Source organism: Mauremys mutica, chromosome 12 (genome assembly GCF_020497125.1).
Source record: "Mauremys mutica isolate MM-2020 ecotype Southern chromosome 12, ASM2049712v1, whole genome shotgun sequence".
In the NCBI taxonomy this organism is placed as follows: Eukaryota; Metazoa; Chordata; order Testudines; family Geoemydidae; genus Mauremys; species Mauremys mutica.
The window spans coordinates 26,910,381-26,926,829 of NC_059083.1; the positions used below are offsets into that span (position 1 = coordinate 26,910,381).

The window sequence follows — 16,449 nt, forward strand, 5'->3', positions numbered from 1 at the left end:
AGACTTTCCCTCTGGCCGGTGGGTACTAGACCCCCTGCTCCACCCCAGGCCCCACCCCCACTCCACCCCTTCCCCCACCCCCTTCCTGAAGTCCCCAACCACACCCTGCCTCTTCCCCACCTCCTCCCACAAGCGTGCTGCTTCCCCGCTCCTCCCCAGAGCATCCTGAGTGCTGTGAAACAGCCGTTTTGTGGCAGGCACTGGAAGGGAGGGGGAAGAGTTGGTCAGCGAGGCTGCCAGTGGGTGAGATGCACTAGGGGGATAGGGGAGCTTGGCTGTGGGTGGGTGCAGAGCACCCACTAATTTTTCCCTGTGGGTGCTCTGGGGCTGTTGGCACCTATGGCCAGTGGTGACAGTGATAGCAGCAGCAAAACAGTTCCAGAGGTGAAGGCAGCAGTGGACCCTAGCTCAATGCCCCTTCCCCCTCCACACACACCCTTCAGGGATGGAAGGTGAAGCCATATGAGGGCACCTCTGAACTCTGGGTCTTGGCTGATTAAGAACAACCAACTGTGAGTGGAAATAACTGAGGTCTGGGGAGAAGAGTCCCTTTCCAACCCCCAGGCAGGGCACAGAGCACCTGCAAAATCCCTTAGGATGTGGCTACATAGCAACTGAATACCCCTAATTGATGCATGTCAGATAACTAGGCTCACAAGACATGGGCTGAGGGCCTGTAAACTTGGGGTGTAGATGTTTGGACTCATTTTGTGTCTACACTAGAGTAAAGTATCAAAAAATAATTGATTATTGCATGGACTTAGTTCTGAAAGTTTTGAATTCCTTAAGGAATTAGGGGCAGATTTTTAAAGGTACTTAGGTTTCTAAGTCCCATTGATTTCAATTGGCATTAGATGTCCAAATACCTTTGAAAAGCTGTCCTTAGAGTCCATTCCCGCTTCCTTGCATATTACATGTTCCCATTCACTTTGCTGGGAGCGTTTGGAGTGCAAGTCACATCACTAAAATTATCAACATTCTTTTCGTGCTGTGACTTGTGCATTTAGTGTTGGATCCTACACTTGTTGAAATCCAAGGCACAGCTCTAATTGATGGTAGTGGTGCAGCATCAGGGCATTCATGTTTTTCTCATTTTAGAAAATAAAATACAAGGAGACAAATTTGTACAAAGTTTTCCTTGTTGGAGGAAAGGGCACAACAATTACTGATTTCTGTATCACGTTTCCCTAAAAACAGAAATAAAACATAAATAATTATTAGGAGTATTTTTCTCTTCGATATACGGTTGTCTAAGTTTTGTGAAAGTTGAACACTGTGTATAACCTTTCATATTACCTGTTGGGGTGAAATTTATCAGGTTTAATCTCATCCCAATTTCCTTTTAACATTAAATGAAAAAATGAACAACTCCTCTTCAAATATAATTACACACAAGATCTATGTTGGACCAAATTATTTACTGGTCAGATGAGGCAAGAGGACATTTGAGGGCACAGAGTCCTCCTGGTCCCCCATGTCATGGTGCCTCCAGCACCATGTGGATTTCACTCTCAGAGAAGATACATTGCAAAGAACATTTTCTTTCTGATTTCCTCTTACCCACATACTGAATCATTATCAATACATTATCACTGATATTTCATGTGATTTTCAAATTGATCTCTCTTTAACAATCATCATCATAAATAATAAAACAGCAAACAACTTAACGGAAAAGGTTCTATGCGGAGAAAAACTGAACTTACTGATTTCTCCAAGATGTTTCCCTAAAGAAACGAAAAAAAGCAAACAGATGTAAATACAAGTTATTGAAGAATATTTTCAGTTAATGGGAGATTTAAAGGAGTGTTTTCATGATATGAACACCTGGCCCCTAAATACCAAACATTTCATTCATGTTTTACTAACGTTGTGGCCACACGAGCTAAGTGTCCAACTGTAACTGACTATTTAAAATTCTGGAAGGATTTACAATTCTGAAATTTTTGAATTCCTTATGGAATTAGGGTCTGATTTTTCAAGACATTTAGGGGCCTAACTCCCACTGATTTCAGTGAGAGTTAGCTGACCATATACCTTTAAAAATCTAGCCATTAGAGCCCAATTCTGCTTCCTTGTATTATCTCTCACATTCCCATTTTCTTTACTTGGAGCTCTGGGGGTGCAGACTGGAAATTCTGGCCCTCAAATTATCAGCATTATTGTTTTAGCGATATGACTTGTCTATTCAATGCTTCATCCTATACTCACTGAAGTCAATGACAAAGTTCTAACTGATGTTAGTGATGCAGCATCTGGGCTTTCATCTTTTTCTTGTTAAAAAACTCCTCCCCCAAAAAAATCATAAATAAACCAAGAAATACCCTTATGAGGAGACAAATCTGTACAAAAGTTTTACTTGTTGGAGGAAAGAGCACGACATTTACAGATTTGGCCTAGTGTAAAATTTTGTTTTTTCGCTTATTAGAAGAAAATTCATGTTCATTTCACTAAAATCTTCCCCTGTGACGTTTACCTTTTATTTTAAATAGATAAAGAGTGAGGCCAATGAAACCAAACAAAACCAGGAGAATCACACTCAGAGCCACCATCCATGGATTCACCCTTGGGAAAAAGAAATCTGAAAAATAAACCCCACAGGATTTACATTAGTTTGGAAACAGGGACAACACTATTTTTTTTCTCTATTTCATGTAACTATGTAAATAGTCCCCAGCAGGACATATGTGAGATAGGAGTGAAAACATGACCCCCTCTCTGCTACACAAAAGACCAAAACCTGATTTTAAAAATTACTCCAACCAACGCAGCTTTAGCTCTGATTAACCTGTGAATGAACAGGCCTGGTTTGATTCAAGGTATTCAGAGCTTCACTGAGTTCAGGGGCAAATTCTCTGCTCACAAAACAGCACTGACTTCAGTAGAGTTATGGCAGTAAACAATTTGCTCCTCACTGTTCAGCAGCATTCAGAAATTGCAAGAGTATTTTAGTGAGTCACTAATAATTTCCCCAATTATTTCAATGAATTATAATTGCAATTAAGCCAAACATTAAGTGCTGAAAATTGATTCATCTTCTTTTGCTGTTCTTGTGTCTAAAGCATTTAAATCATCTAGCCAGGGTGGGCATTTCAAACATGCCTAAGGCCTTCTCCACACAGGATCTGTGCACTGGTTTAGTGAAATTGGTGTAACACTCATGCAGTCATTGTTACACTGATTCCACAGCTGACCATGTAACAGGACTGCCCCAATTTAACTAAACTGGTTGACAAAACTTTAAATTGTAAATCAGTTGAATAGTGTCCTTTATCCATTTAGTATAAATCAGTAAGGAACTGACTTAAGCTAAAAACATAGGACACTCTGAAACTGAAATAAGAGCATTCAAACTAGGGGTTTCATCAATAATTCCATAGATAGTGCAGCTTTTGTGTGTAAACAAAGGCAAAGTGAGTTATGAGCACAACTCCCATTGAATGTCAGCGGAAACAAGCCCACATAATTTGGTGACATTTCACTTATTGAAAAGGTAGCAAACAAACCATAGTGTAAAAATTGCTACAGTCACAAAATCACTGTGGTGAAGTTAAGTTTTTAGGAACAAACTCTTTCAAGGTTTGGTAAATATTTCTTCTCAAAATCATATTCTTTTTTTAAGAAAGATTTTCAGTAGTATCAGAGTTAAGATTAAATTTACATGAAACCCAAAACTCTGGTAACTCTGAATCTTCCAAATTAAGGCAATCAGATTGCCTGAGTTGAGACCTGTTAAGGTACCAGTTTCTAAACTTCTTTGTTTTTATGTAGGTTGTAAAAAATGCACAACAGATGCTTCAGTTCTTTGTTTCCTATGTTTTGTTTTGTTTCTGATTAAGGTGATTTAAGTGTGTGGGTTTAGCTGGTAACTGACCTGCTATATAAACTGTTGATTCCTTTTCTTGATTGAGAAAGGTGTTCCTGATCCAACAGGACAGGTTCTGGTTTGAACGTTCTTTTACAATAATAGAATTTTCTGTTTCAAACAGGCCACTATCCCCTAGGGATTTTGCTTCAGACAGTGATGGTAATTCTTGCCCACTGGGATCTCTCCATAGCACCTTGGGCTCTGGGTACCACCCAGCCGATTGACAAACCACCCGGATCCCTCCATCCTGGTGGCTCTCCACAGAGATGAGAGGATTGGAGCCCAAAGCTAGAAGAAAATTACATAAATGTGTGACAAATCAATGGGGTAACTTAACAGCTAAAAGGATGAGTGAGAGATTGTGGATCCCTTACTCCCACTGGAGATCACTTGCTCATGTAGAAGAGATAAATGAACACTGGAATTTCTGAATTCCCAATACCCATGGACACAGGAAAAGATGTGAACAAATATTTAAAATAATTTCACTGAATAAGTGAGAGATATTGTCCTCTCCACCCAAGAGCAATGGAGCATTGAACAAATTTGGAAATCTGGCCACTTCATTTAAATACCTAGTGTGATATGAATTTTTCAGAAAGCCAGTTTTTAGTATATTGGATAGACATTTTGTTTGTTCTATTTTTAAACAAATAAATAAATCCAACTGGCTCCATGGTTCCTATGTCAAAGCAGCAGGGGACAAATGCTCGGCCTCATCCACTAACAGAAAATACATAACTTCTCCCCCGCCGCCGCCACCTTTATGTGGCCTCAGCCAATCAGAAAGCTACAACTGATTTTGACTGTACTCCACCTAACTACCAGTAGTGACCACCCACATCAGAAGGCCTATAAACCTGGCAGTCCCACCTTAGCCTCGCCTCAAAATGACTGCAGAGAAATTGGAAGACCACAGGCTCTCCACACTTGAAAGGCTACAGCAGTACAGCTTCACCGCTGTGGTGCTTCAGTGGAGACACTGCTTACACCAACAGAGGACTTCTCCTGGCGTCATGCATGGGGACTTAGGTCAGATTAGTTTTGTCAGTCATGGGGTGTGTATTTTTCACACCCCTGAGTGACATAGTTAAGCTGACCTACTTTTCTAGTATAAACCAGGCCCATATTTGTCTAGACGTCTTTCCCCTCCTTTCTCTCCCTCCTTTTGAAGTCAGCCAAAACATCTTTTGGGCAAGGAAAACTCTTGACCATTCTGAAAAGGTCTTTAATAAAACATTGGGAAAGTATTCAGCATATTTTCCAAAGTGTATGAATGAGGTAATGTGCTGAAATCTAGTCACACTGTGTTACTCTAAAATAATTCACAAGTTGCTAGTCACAGTTGTTGCAGTAGAAAAGAACAAAAACTGCAGCCCAGACTAAGATAATACAGACAAGAGCAGCTGACCTGCTATCTTCAGTTCCACTGGGGCTTCTTCATAAAAAGAACCATCTTGAACAAAACAGTTGTATTGTCCTTCATCTGAGCGTCTGATATTAAGAATCTGCAAGGAAACATTCCCATCCGTGATGCCAGCTTTCAAAAGCTCTGTCCTTCCACGATAGTCTGGCATCTGGTTCCCGTATTGATCCTTCCCATGCTGATACAGGTGCACAAATGAAAGGAAATCAGATCGGAACCATCTCACCTCCATGTTCTCAGCGCTCATCCTGGGGGACAGGTGACAGGGTAACACAGTGGCCTCACCCACAACAGCAGTGACAGGGTGACCAGGACCGGTCACATTGAACTGGGCTGTGAAATACACCAAAGCAAAAAGAGAAGCAGCTCAGAGGGTTCAATAGGTTCAAAGTTTCCAAAAATTCAGCCTGGGGCAGACACCTGGCAATCAAATTTCCAGCCTGAACATTGAAAATTTGGCACAATAACAAACAAGTGAAAGGGGGGGAGGGGTGAGTTGCATTAAAAAAGTGACAGGCCAACTCAGGTATAGGTGTCACTGATAACTCCCCTTATATTAATTTGACATGCCACAGAGCCATTTCAGTGTCCCGTGAACAGACAGAGTGACCTGAGTATATACACTGTATACCTGAGCTCTGTGATCTGTCCCAGCATTCACTGTATTTCTGATGTGATTCTCAGCTTTGGTTTTAATATGAGAAGGGTGAAAAGATGAAATCCTGACTCCACTGAAGTCAGAGATCACCTAGAATTTCACCCTAATGTTTTGGGACCCAGCTTCTTTGGAGACCACCACCTCTCACCTCGTATGAGGACACAATTTTCATTGAGATCAGCTGAGATTCTCGAGTTTTCCTCCTTTGCCCCCCTCCACCTGTTTTTAGTGAGACGAGGTCACTGCCAGGACATTTTCAGTACAGGGTCTTCAACCCTGGGACTCACTTGCCTTGGCCTCACTGACCCCAAATCACTTCAGCTTTAGGCCAGGTTTTCTTGGTGTTTGAGAAAGGACTGGGCCATAGAGGATGCAAGCATGTGAAATAGGATGCTCAGCACGACCAGAGGTGTGTAGAGCAGCCCACAGTGGAAATGCCAACATCAGGGAAGACTGCAAAAAGAAGAGAAGATTCTCCCAAAACTGGTGGTTTACACCATAGTTAGATTCACCAACCAGTCACAAACTGTGCTCCTGATCCCCCACACTGGTTATCTAGAAAAAAAATCACACAACCCCCTTTACTGCATTCCAGTCTCTGTCTCCCAATCAGTGAATAGGTTCAGTACAGTGAGAAGTTACTTAAAACTCTATTCACCTTACAAAAATGTTTTTTTAATTCCTCCAAAGAACCAGACACATTACCAGAATACCAGTTTGAATCTTACCCAAAATACCATGCTGCCAGCCAATCCTTTAGTATCTAAATCTAAAGGTTTTATTAGAAAAGAAAAGGAATGAAAAAGAAGAGAGAGTTGCTAAATGGTCAAAGCAGTCAGATACTTTCATATATGTACACACATATATATACAGAAAGAGAGAGAGAGACACTTCAGAATCGATATATCAGGTTCTTAGCAGCACTGGTGAGTTTGCTAGCTTGCAAAGTCCCTCTGGAACACATCCGAAGCTTGGATGGGTCTATCAGTCCTTTGTTCAAAGCTTCAGTTTGTAGGGAAGTTACTCCAGAGGTGAGAAGCAGGATTGTAGACAAAATGAAGAAGATGCAGCTGCCTTTTTATATCCTTTGCCATGTCGCATGGACATCCTTTGTCCCAAACACAAACTCACAACACATGGGCATGAAAAGGTACTTGGAGTCCCCTGTTCATCGGCATGACCTGATAGGCGCCAACTCTGTGGGTGATCCGGGGCTGGGGCACCCACAGAGAAAAATTAGTGGGTGCTCTGCACCCACTGGCAGCCAAACTCCCCGTCCCACAACACCTCCTCCTCCGCCTACCTCCCAGCACTTGCTGCTGCCACACAGCCATAGCAAGCTCTCGGAGGGAGGGGGGAGTGGGAAAGTGGCATGCTCAGGGGAGGAGGCAGGGAAGAGGCCGGTCCGGGGTCGGGATTTGGGGAAGGTGTCAGAATGGGAGCGGGGCAAGGACAGGGATGGGGCAGAGGGAGGAATCAAGCACTCACTGGCACCAGTAGAAGTTGGCACCTATGCATGTCCCTATATGTCCTGAAAAACAACAAGGAGTCCAGTGGCACCTTAAAGACTAAGATTTATTTTGGGCGTAAGCTTCTCCCAAATAAATATGTTAGTCTTTAAAGTGCCACCGGACTCCTCGTTGTTTTTGTGGATACAGACTAACACGGCTACCCCCAGATACTTGTCTACATCCTGCTGACTCATAGTCTCAGGATTCTCTCAAAGGTTCATTCTACAGCAGGCTGGATAGTGCTAATGCTGGTCTGTCGGGGGTGTCACAGCACAAGTTTGAGACACAAATATACCACACACATTTATATCTCACCATACAAAGATGATACAGACCTATAAACAAGCTTATCATATTTAGCAAACCAAGCCTTTTCCACTGATACCTTACAATGGAATCATAGAACTGGAAGGGACCTCGTGAGGTCATCAAGTCCAGCTCCCTGCACTCATGGCAGGACCAGCACCATCTAGACCACCCCTGACAGGTGATTTTTAAGAGCAGGTTAGACAGTCTCCAATGATGGAGATTCCACAACCTCCCTAGGCAATTTATTTCAGTGTCTAACTACGCTGACAGTTGGGAAGTTTTTCCTAACGTCCAACCTAAATCTCTCTTGCTGCAGTTTAAGCCCATTGCTTCTTGTCCGATCATCAGAGGTTAAGGAGAATAATTTTTCTCCGTCCTCCTTATAACAAACTTTTAGGTATTTGAAAACTTATGTCCCCTCTCAGTCTTCTCTTTTCCAGACTAAACAAATCCAGTTCTTTCAATCTTCCCTCATAGGTCATGTTTTCCAGACCCCAATCATCCTTGTTGCTCTTCTCTGGACTCTCTCCAATTTGTCCACATCTTTCCTGAAATGTGGCACCCAGAACTGGGCACAAGACTCCATTTGAGGCCTAATCAGCACAGGGTAGAGCGGCATAATTACTTCTGATGGCATATCTTGGATAAGATTTATTGTGATTTTGTAATATCGGTATCAATGCCATTATAAATGGTAACCCATATTCCATACAGCCTCACACTCAGATACTATGCTGATATAAGTACCTAGATGGATAGAGAAATTGAGTTGCCTCATATGCAGCTGATGGAGAATTACTCCTCCAGAAGAGTTGGGGAGGAAGTGGAGACTTATTTACTGATATTGAGCCAATCTGAAATTTGCTGTAGGGTGGGTTTGGGTTTTTTTTTTTGGTTGGTTGGTTTGGGTTTGGTTTTTTTTTTCAGTTTTGTACAAAGGAGTGGAATAGGCATGAATTATAAATCACTACAATGAAACAAATCATACAAGCAGCAGAAGGACCAGTGGGATTCCTACCTGATTCCAACTTGTGAATGTGATAAATAATGAAGAAAATGATCAAATCAGGCATAGAGGTGCTCACTGCAGAGCTAGGACAGAATGAAAGCAGCTTCATCTTCACTTGCATCCGAAGAAGTGGGTATTCACCCACGAAAGCTCATGCTGCAAAAACGTCTGTTAGTCTATAAGGTGCCACAGGATTCTTTGCTGCTTTTACAGAACCAGACTAACACGGCAACCCCTTCTGATACTTCATCTTCACTGTAACTTGATCTGGACAACAGGATAGGGAAGAGAAAAATACTTTACTAAAACATGTTTTGCATTCAAATCTGATTTGTTAGAAAAAGGAACTATTATCTGTAGTTAGTGAATTGAACTGATTGTTTCTTGTCACCGTGTCCTTCAAGATTTTAGAGCTGGTAGATCTCATCCTCTCACACTTTGTTCTTAATGACAGGTTCAAAGTGGAAAACAAACTTTCCTGATTTTTCAACTCCCAACTGGTTTCTCAATTTTGAATGGACGAGTCATTGAATTGAGCTAGTTCGGTACATTAAAATGAATAAAATATTTTCTCTGTACCTGCAGAACAGGCTATTGCTGTCAAAAGCTGGGTGAGCCCTTCAACAAATTCTGCTTCCAGGTGCTTAGCCAGTGACTGCCACCACTTCACTGATCTGATTTTCTTTAAAACTTTTGAAGCAAACATATACTGCTTGAATGTTATAAATATATGCCTTAGCACCAGTTGTCATAATTTTAATCCGAAAGATAAACCAGTATTTAATTTAAATTAAAAAAATCCAAGTGAAAGAAAAGCCTCTGATTTAATTTTTTAAATCATTTTTTAAAGATCAATTTTCATCCACCCTGAGTGTCTGACATTTCCTTCACATCCTTATTGCCAAAGAACTATAGCACTTTGATTAATGAAATTAATAGGTATGATACACTGGTTTGTGTAGATTGGATTAATTATTGCAGAAAACTGAAATTTGTTTGTGCCTTTCAGAAACAGAGCAGCAGCACTGACAAACCCAGGATTCAAAAGTCAGAGTAACCCCCACCCTAATGTGTTAGGTGTGTGTGGTATTGTCTGGTCTTGTGTTGTCTGCAGTGGCGCGGCACTTGAATAGTTTTTACAGTGGGGGTGCTGAAAGCCAGTGAAAGTGCCACCCAAATGTTTACCTCATGCCCTTTACCCCTCCTCTCAGAGCTAGGGCTGGGAGCAGGGCTGTATCTCCAGAAGGGTGGGGCACAGACAGGGGTAAAGGGACTGAGGCTGGGGCCACAGCTAGTGGTGGGCAGGAGTGGATCCCCACATGTGGGGCCAGGATCGGAGCTCTGGGACCAGGAGTGGAGCCCCACATAAAACCTGGGGACACTGCACCCCCCCACACACACAAACACACAGCTCTACTTCCCACGCCTATGATTGTCTAGTCTTTTAGCTTTGATTAGCTGTAAAACTGCATAATTGTTTAATTATGGGAACATATACAAGCTGTACATTTTTGTGGGGTGTTTTTTTTGTGCTTTAGAATATTTGTTGCTTTATGAAAATCAATACAAAAAATCCTCCCCCCCTGCACACACATTTAAAAAAATAAAAACAAATTGGGTCAAAAAAGGTATGTGACTGACTTAAAAATCAATATTTTAAATATACATTTTGAGTTCCTATTTTTTGCCATTTGGTTTCTGAGCCTTGAGGGTACACTCAGTCTTATACTTTTCCCTGCAACTATAAAGGCTAGAAATTTATTTTTTTACTTTAAATGAAATCAAATATTATCACATAAACTCAAAACTAGAACATTAGGGCTTTCAGAAAATTACCGAATACTGGGAGACAAAACAAAAATCACAAAAATCACAAATAACTATGAGAGTTGACAATACTGAACCTGGTCCAAAATACTTAAAACAAACTGAGGGCTTGTCTACACTACAGGACTATTTCGAATCTACTTAAGTCGAATTTGTGGATTCGACCTTAATAAGTCGAATTTGTGTATCCATACTAAATACACAAATTCGAACTTCTGAGTCCACATTCACGGGGCCAGCTTCGACTTTGGAAGCGGTGCACTATGGGAAGCTATCCCACAGTTCCCGCACTCCCCGCTGCCCATTGGAATTGTGGGATTTCCCCCCAATGCATGCTGGGGGGAAAAATGTGTCATCATTGAACCGTCAATCACGCCCTCCCTGTCTTCCTTGAAAGCGCCGGCGGGAAATCTGTTCGCGCCCTTGTCTGGTCGGTTACAGCGCGGACGCCACAGCACTGCGAGCATGGAGCCCGCTGCGATCATCGCTGCACTTATGGCCGTTGTCAACTCCTCGCACGTTATCGTACACCTCTTCCACAGTCAGATGCTGAGAAACCGGGCGAGGAGGCTCCGGCAGCACGGTGAGGAGAGTGGCGCAGACCTCTCAGAAAGCAGGGTACGCCGGGCAGTGGAGATCATGGTGGCAATGGGTCACGTTCATGGTGTGGAACGGCGATTCTGGGCCCAGGAAACAAGCACAGACTGGTGGGACCGCATAGTGCTGCAGGTCTGGGATGACACAGAGTGGCTGCGAAACTTCAGGATGCGTAAGGGCACTTTCCTTGAACTGTGTGACTTGCTGTCCCCTGCCCTGAAGCGCCAGGACACAAGGATGCGAGCAGCCCTGAGTGTGCAGAAGCGAGTGGCCATAGCCCTCTGGAAACTTGCCACGCCAGACAGCTACCGGTCAGTAGCGAACCACTTTGGCGTGGGCAAATCTACCGTGGGGATTGCTGTCATTCAAGTAGCCCACGCAATCGTTGAGCAACTGCTCTCAAAGGTAGTGACTCTCGGAAATGTCCAGGTCATCATAGATGGCTTCGCCGCGATGGGATTCCCAAACTGCGGTGGGGCTATAGATGGGACTCACATCCCTATCCTGGCACCAGCCCACCAGGCCAGCGAGTACATTAACCGAAAGGGCTACTTTTCAATGGTGCTGCAAGCTGTGGTGGACCATAGGGGACGTTTTACCAACATCTTCGTTGGGTGGGCGGGCAAGGTTCATGACGCGCGTGTGTTCAGGAACTCTGGTCTGTTTAGACGCCTCCAGGCAGGCACTTTCTTCCCCGACCACAAAATAACGGTTGGGGATGTGCAGATGCCTACAGTGATCCTCGGGGACCCGGCCTACCCGCTAATGCCCTGGCTCATGAAGCCCTATACAGGCGCCTTGGACAGAGACAAGGAACTCTTCAACTACCGGCTGAGCAAGTGCAGAATGGTGGTGGAGTGTGCTTTCGGACGTCTCAAGGGGAGATGGCGGACCTTACTGACTCGCTCGGACATCAGCGAAAAGAATATCCCCGTAGTTATTGCTGCTTGCTGTGTGCTCCACAATCTCTGTGAGAGCAAGGGCGAGACCTTTTTGGCCGCTTGGGAGGTTGAGGCAAATCGCCTGGCTGCTGTTTACGATCAGCCAGACACCCGTGCTGAGAGAATATCCCAGCGGGAAGCGATATGCATCAGGGAGGCTTTGAAAGCGAGTTTCCTCGCAGAGCAGGGTAACCTGTGACTGTCCACTTGATTTTAAGAGAGCCTGATCATAAACCAAGTTTCCCCCACTTCCGAAGGACGTTTTAAAACTAAGGACATGTTTTAGTAATTAATAATAAATCTTTCGTTGACTTTGCATTTCTCTTTCTTCGTTGAAACATGGAAGCATTCTGTGCTGGTTAAGGTGTGCACTGATGGGTGGGTTTGCAGGAAGGGGCGAGGGGTGCCGTCTTTGGATAGGGGTTAACATGACGGCTGTGGGTTTGGGCGTTGGAAGGGGTGAGGGGGAAGGGTGAGTATCTGCCCCTGGATGAGGTCTCTTTTTGGGGCTCAGGGCACCGGGGAGGATCGTGACTACGGTCCAAGTGCATGTGAAGGGAAGCCTGCCTTTACATTCGGGGATGGCAGGCACCAGGACCCTGCACAAGCATACACATCAAGGAAAGACCCGGGGCAGCATACACCACACAGACTGTCCCTGGTGCCTAGTGACTGCAGTCTGTGTGTGCCCTGCAGTTGACCCTGCAGCCAAGTCTGTAGCATGGCACTGTGGGCTATGCACTGAAATTACAATTCCCCCCCCCCCCCCCACACAGAACAACAGAAAGTCTTCTGACACCAGAAACGTGACGGAAACAGTCAGTAACACCAAACCGCTTTTAATAATGTAGTACACAGTGGGGGGTTTGAACTTGGAGTTGGGACTGGTTGATGCTGTAAGGAAAGAGCTTGTACAAATTTACAGCGCGAGAGTTGTCTCGAACATTATCGGTGTGCTGCGGTGCAGGGACAGTTCTCACGGCCCCTACCGCCCCTCCGTCTTGTCACTTTGGGTGAGGGGGGGACAGGACTTCTTGGCGTTGGAGGGCGGTTGCAGATGCACTGCAGGGGGGCTCTCTCCTCCTGACTGCGGTCTTGCAGAACATCTACAAGGCGCCGGAGCGTGTCCGTTTGCTCCCTCATTAGACCAAGCAGCGTTTGAGTCGCCTGCTGGTCTTCCTGCCGCCACCTATCCTCCCGTTCCAGGTGTGTGCGATGCTGCTGACACAGGCTCTCCCTCGACTGTCTCTGCTCTGCCGCCTCCGCTCTGGAGCTGGCCATCAGTTCCTGGAACATGTCATCCCTAGTCTTTTTCTTTCGGCGTCTGATCTGAGCCAGCCTCTGCGAGGGGGATGCCGGGGCAGTCCGGGAAGGAGCCGAAGCTGTGTGATGCGAAAAAGTAGGTGATTTCCTTGAACAAATACATGTTTGCCAACAGTAAACACAGTCTAGTCAGTTTCAGTTAAGAAGACCAAACAGGGAACCAAGTCTCAGGAGATCTCGGAACTAGTCCGAGATTTCGGAATACGCTCTCATTGGCGGCGCGATTGCACTGGATAGCGCACAAGCGAGGAGAGACAGCTGCATCCCTCTTGCACAAAGTCCTGGTAAGCCTTACAGTACAGAGTGCTTATCAGTTAGTGCTTAGCTGTGCTCTCCTGCTGGAGGCAATGTGCAAAGCAGAAAAGATGACCGTTTTGCGGCACCTCCCGCCAGTGAACGGGAAAGATCCCTGTATGCTTTTCCTCTGTGGCCTGCAACACGTGGCTGTTAAGCGAGGGTCATTCTTATGCAAAGTAAAACTCTGTTAAGCGAGGGTCATTCTTATGCAAAGTAAAACTCTGTTAAGCGAGGGTCATTCTTATGCAAAGTAAAAGTCTACCATGCACAATAGTAACAGTACACTAATTCCACTAATTAGATGCAGCACTTCCACAACGACATTACCCTGAGGCGTGTCAGGAGGACTCAGAGAGAGCGGATGCTCACAGAAGCCCTGCACAGACCAGGACCATACGCTGCCATGCTCATCGAGGCGATGGTCCCCCTTTACCTGAGGATGGCCTGGCGCGGAAGAGTGTGCTTCAACGGAGCACCCAACAAGGCACCTCTACCACGGAACCTCCTGCTGAGGCTTTTCCAGCTGCTCTCTGAGAGCTTTTTTGAACTGTCCCCAGAGGACTATTGCTCCATTCCTGTATGTGTAGACCTGCTGTTTGTATAGTTTCATATTTAAAATTTTTTGTATAGTATAGTATAGTATAATTTTTGTATAGTATTTCTATTTTTTCTATTTTTTATATAGTATTTCTATTTTTTATATATATCCCTGTTTCTTAAAAAAATAAATGTTTCCCTGTTTGTAGCACTTACCGCCTGATCCTTCCCCTGATTCCGAGTCCGGGTTAACGGGCGGGGACGGTTGGTAGGGGATCTCGGTGAGGGTGATGAAGAGATCCTGGCTGTCAGGGAAAGCGGGAGTGGGTTCGATGTCGCCTGCGCCGTCCTCAAAAGACCCTTCCTCATCTTCCCCATCGGCGAACAGGGAGGAGGAACTGTCCCGGTACACTATTCCGTCCTCGGAGTCCACCGTCACTGGTGGGGCACTGGTGGCAGACCCACCTAGAATGGCATGCAGTGCCTCGTAGAAGCGGCATGTCTGGGGCTGGGCTCCGGAGCGTCCGTTTGCCGCTCTGACTTTTTGATACCCTTGTCTTAGGTCCTTCACTTTCACGCGGCACTGCATCGCATCCCGGCTGTATCCTTTCTCCTTCATGGCTTTAGAGACCTTCTCGAAGGTCTTCGCGTTCCGCTTGTTGGAGCGCAGCTCCGAGAGCACAGACTCCTCGTCCCACACAGCGATCAGATCCTGGACTTCCCGGTCAGTCCATGCTGGGGACCTCTTTCTATTCTGGGATTGCCCAGACTCCTCTGCTGGAGAGCTCTGCATCGTTGCAGGTGCTGCGGAGCTCGCCCCGATGTGCAACCAGAACGTCAGATTCAAACCGCCCATACAGGAAAATGAATTCAAATTTTCGCAGGTCATTTCCTGTGTGGCTGGCCAGAGAATCCAAGCTCGGACTGCTGTCCAGAGCGTCAACAGAGTGGTGCACTGTGGGATAGCTCCCGGAGCTGCTAAGTTCGATTAGCATCCACACCAAGCCTAATTCGAGCTAGCAAGTGCGAATTTAGCGTTACTCCACCTGCCAGGGTGGAGTACCAAATTCGAACTAAAGAGCCCTCTAGTTCAAATTAAATGGCTTCCTGGTGTGGACGGTTGAGCGGTTAGTTCGAATTAACGCTGATAAATTCGAATTAAAGTCCTAGTGTAGACCAGGCCTGAGTTTTCAATAGAGTATGGCTTTTAGAAATCTGTTTTTTTAAATTGATTTTTCCTATTATTTTAATGTTTTTAATTTTTCAACAAAATGATGCTAAATGAAAAAAATATTTCAAACTGATTCAGAATGAGAAACCCTAATCAAATGGAATAAAAACATTTTATTCACCCATCCCTTATCCTGTCTAAAAGAAGGAAAGGGTGAAAAAGGGAAAAACTAAAATCTAATATTTTGTGCAATAATACATGATTAAAAATTTTAAAATAAGCAAAATGATTTAAACAAAACAAACACATAATTTCACAACAATGCTGCCATTTTAAAATAGCTGCACTCCTATAGTTTTCTTCATGATATTGCCCCTTGAATGGCTTTTCACACAGGAGGAGATAATCTGTTACACAATGTATAAATGTCCATTTTTTAATATAGCCTGAAGTCCCTACTCAGTGACACTCTCGAACACAGGATCAAGATTAGACTCATGTTTAATTCCCACTGAGGTCAGAAGGAGAAAAAGAGGCAGTTTTCTGTTTCGATTGATTCTGAGCATAATTTTAGTTTTTACAAGAACAAAAGGATTCACCCCGCCCCCTAGTCAAGAGGCAGAAAACTGCAATGATAGCACAGGCAGAAAACTAGACTGACAGCCCTGGGTTTGGTGCAGTAAAATTCCTGTATTCAAACTACAGGAAGTTACAAATCTCCCCCAAGAACAGTGTTGGGCCCCCTGTTCTTGAGTAAAATTCAGCAAAACAAAGAAATGACTAATTCCACAAGCTGTAAAAGTCTCGTGTTACACTGCTATGAAAACAAACTGCAATTTATTTGACGGCAAATCACTGAGTGTAGCTGTTCTGTCAAGTTTCTGCAAAGAGAGAAACAAATGATCACAGGATTATTTACTCCTTGTGTTTTGAACAATCTGTCCAAGCAATAAGTATCGGGTGTTAGACGTTACA

At 44.4% G+C, this 16,449-nt stretch overlaps 2 protein-coding genes across 5 annotated transcripts in view; one reads left to right on the forward strand and one right to left on the reverse strand.

Annotated features, from left to right (window-relative positions):
* LOC123345236 (putative selection and upkeep of intraepithelial T-cells protein 1 homolog) overlaps positions 1 to 16,449 on the forward strand; it is an 86,214-nt gene that overhangs the window by 47,533 nt on the left and 22,232 nt on the right. The window lies entirely within an intron of this gene.
* Positions 1 to 16,449, reverse strand: part of LOC123345234 (butyrophilin subfamily 1 member A1-like) — a 36,078-nt gene that overhangs the window by 19,336 nt on the left and 293 nt on the right. For all 4 annotated transcript variants that reach the window (XM_044981962.1, XR_006572758.1, XR_006572757.1 and 1 more), the window contains exons 2-6: positions 8,791 to 9,048; positions 5,280 to 5,627; positions 3,875 to 4,156; positions 2,477 to 2,581; positions 1,707 to 1,727 (exon numbers count right to left, since the gene is read on the reverse strand). In XM_044981962.1, the coding sequence (XP_044837897.1) occupies positions 1,707 to 1,727; positions 2,477 to 2,581; positions 3,875 to 4,156; positions 5,280 to 5,627; positions 8,791 to 8,902 (868 nt within the window). In that variant the 5' untranslated portion in view covers positions 8,903 to 9,048. The remainder of the gene's footprint in view (positions 1 to 1,706; positions 1,728 to 2,476; positions 2,582 to 3,874; positions 4,157 to 5,279; positions 5,628 to 8,790; positions 9,049 to 16,449) is intronic.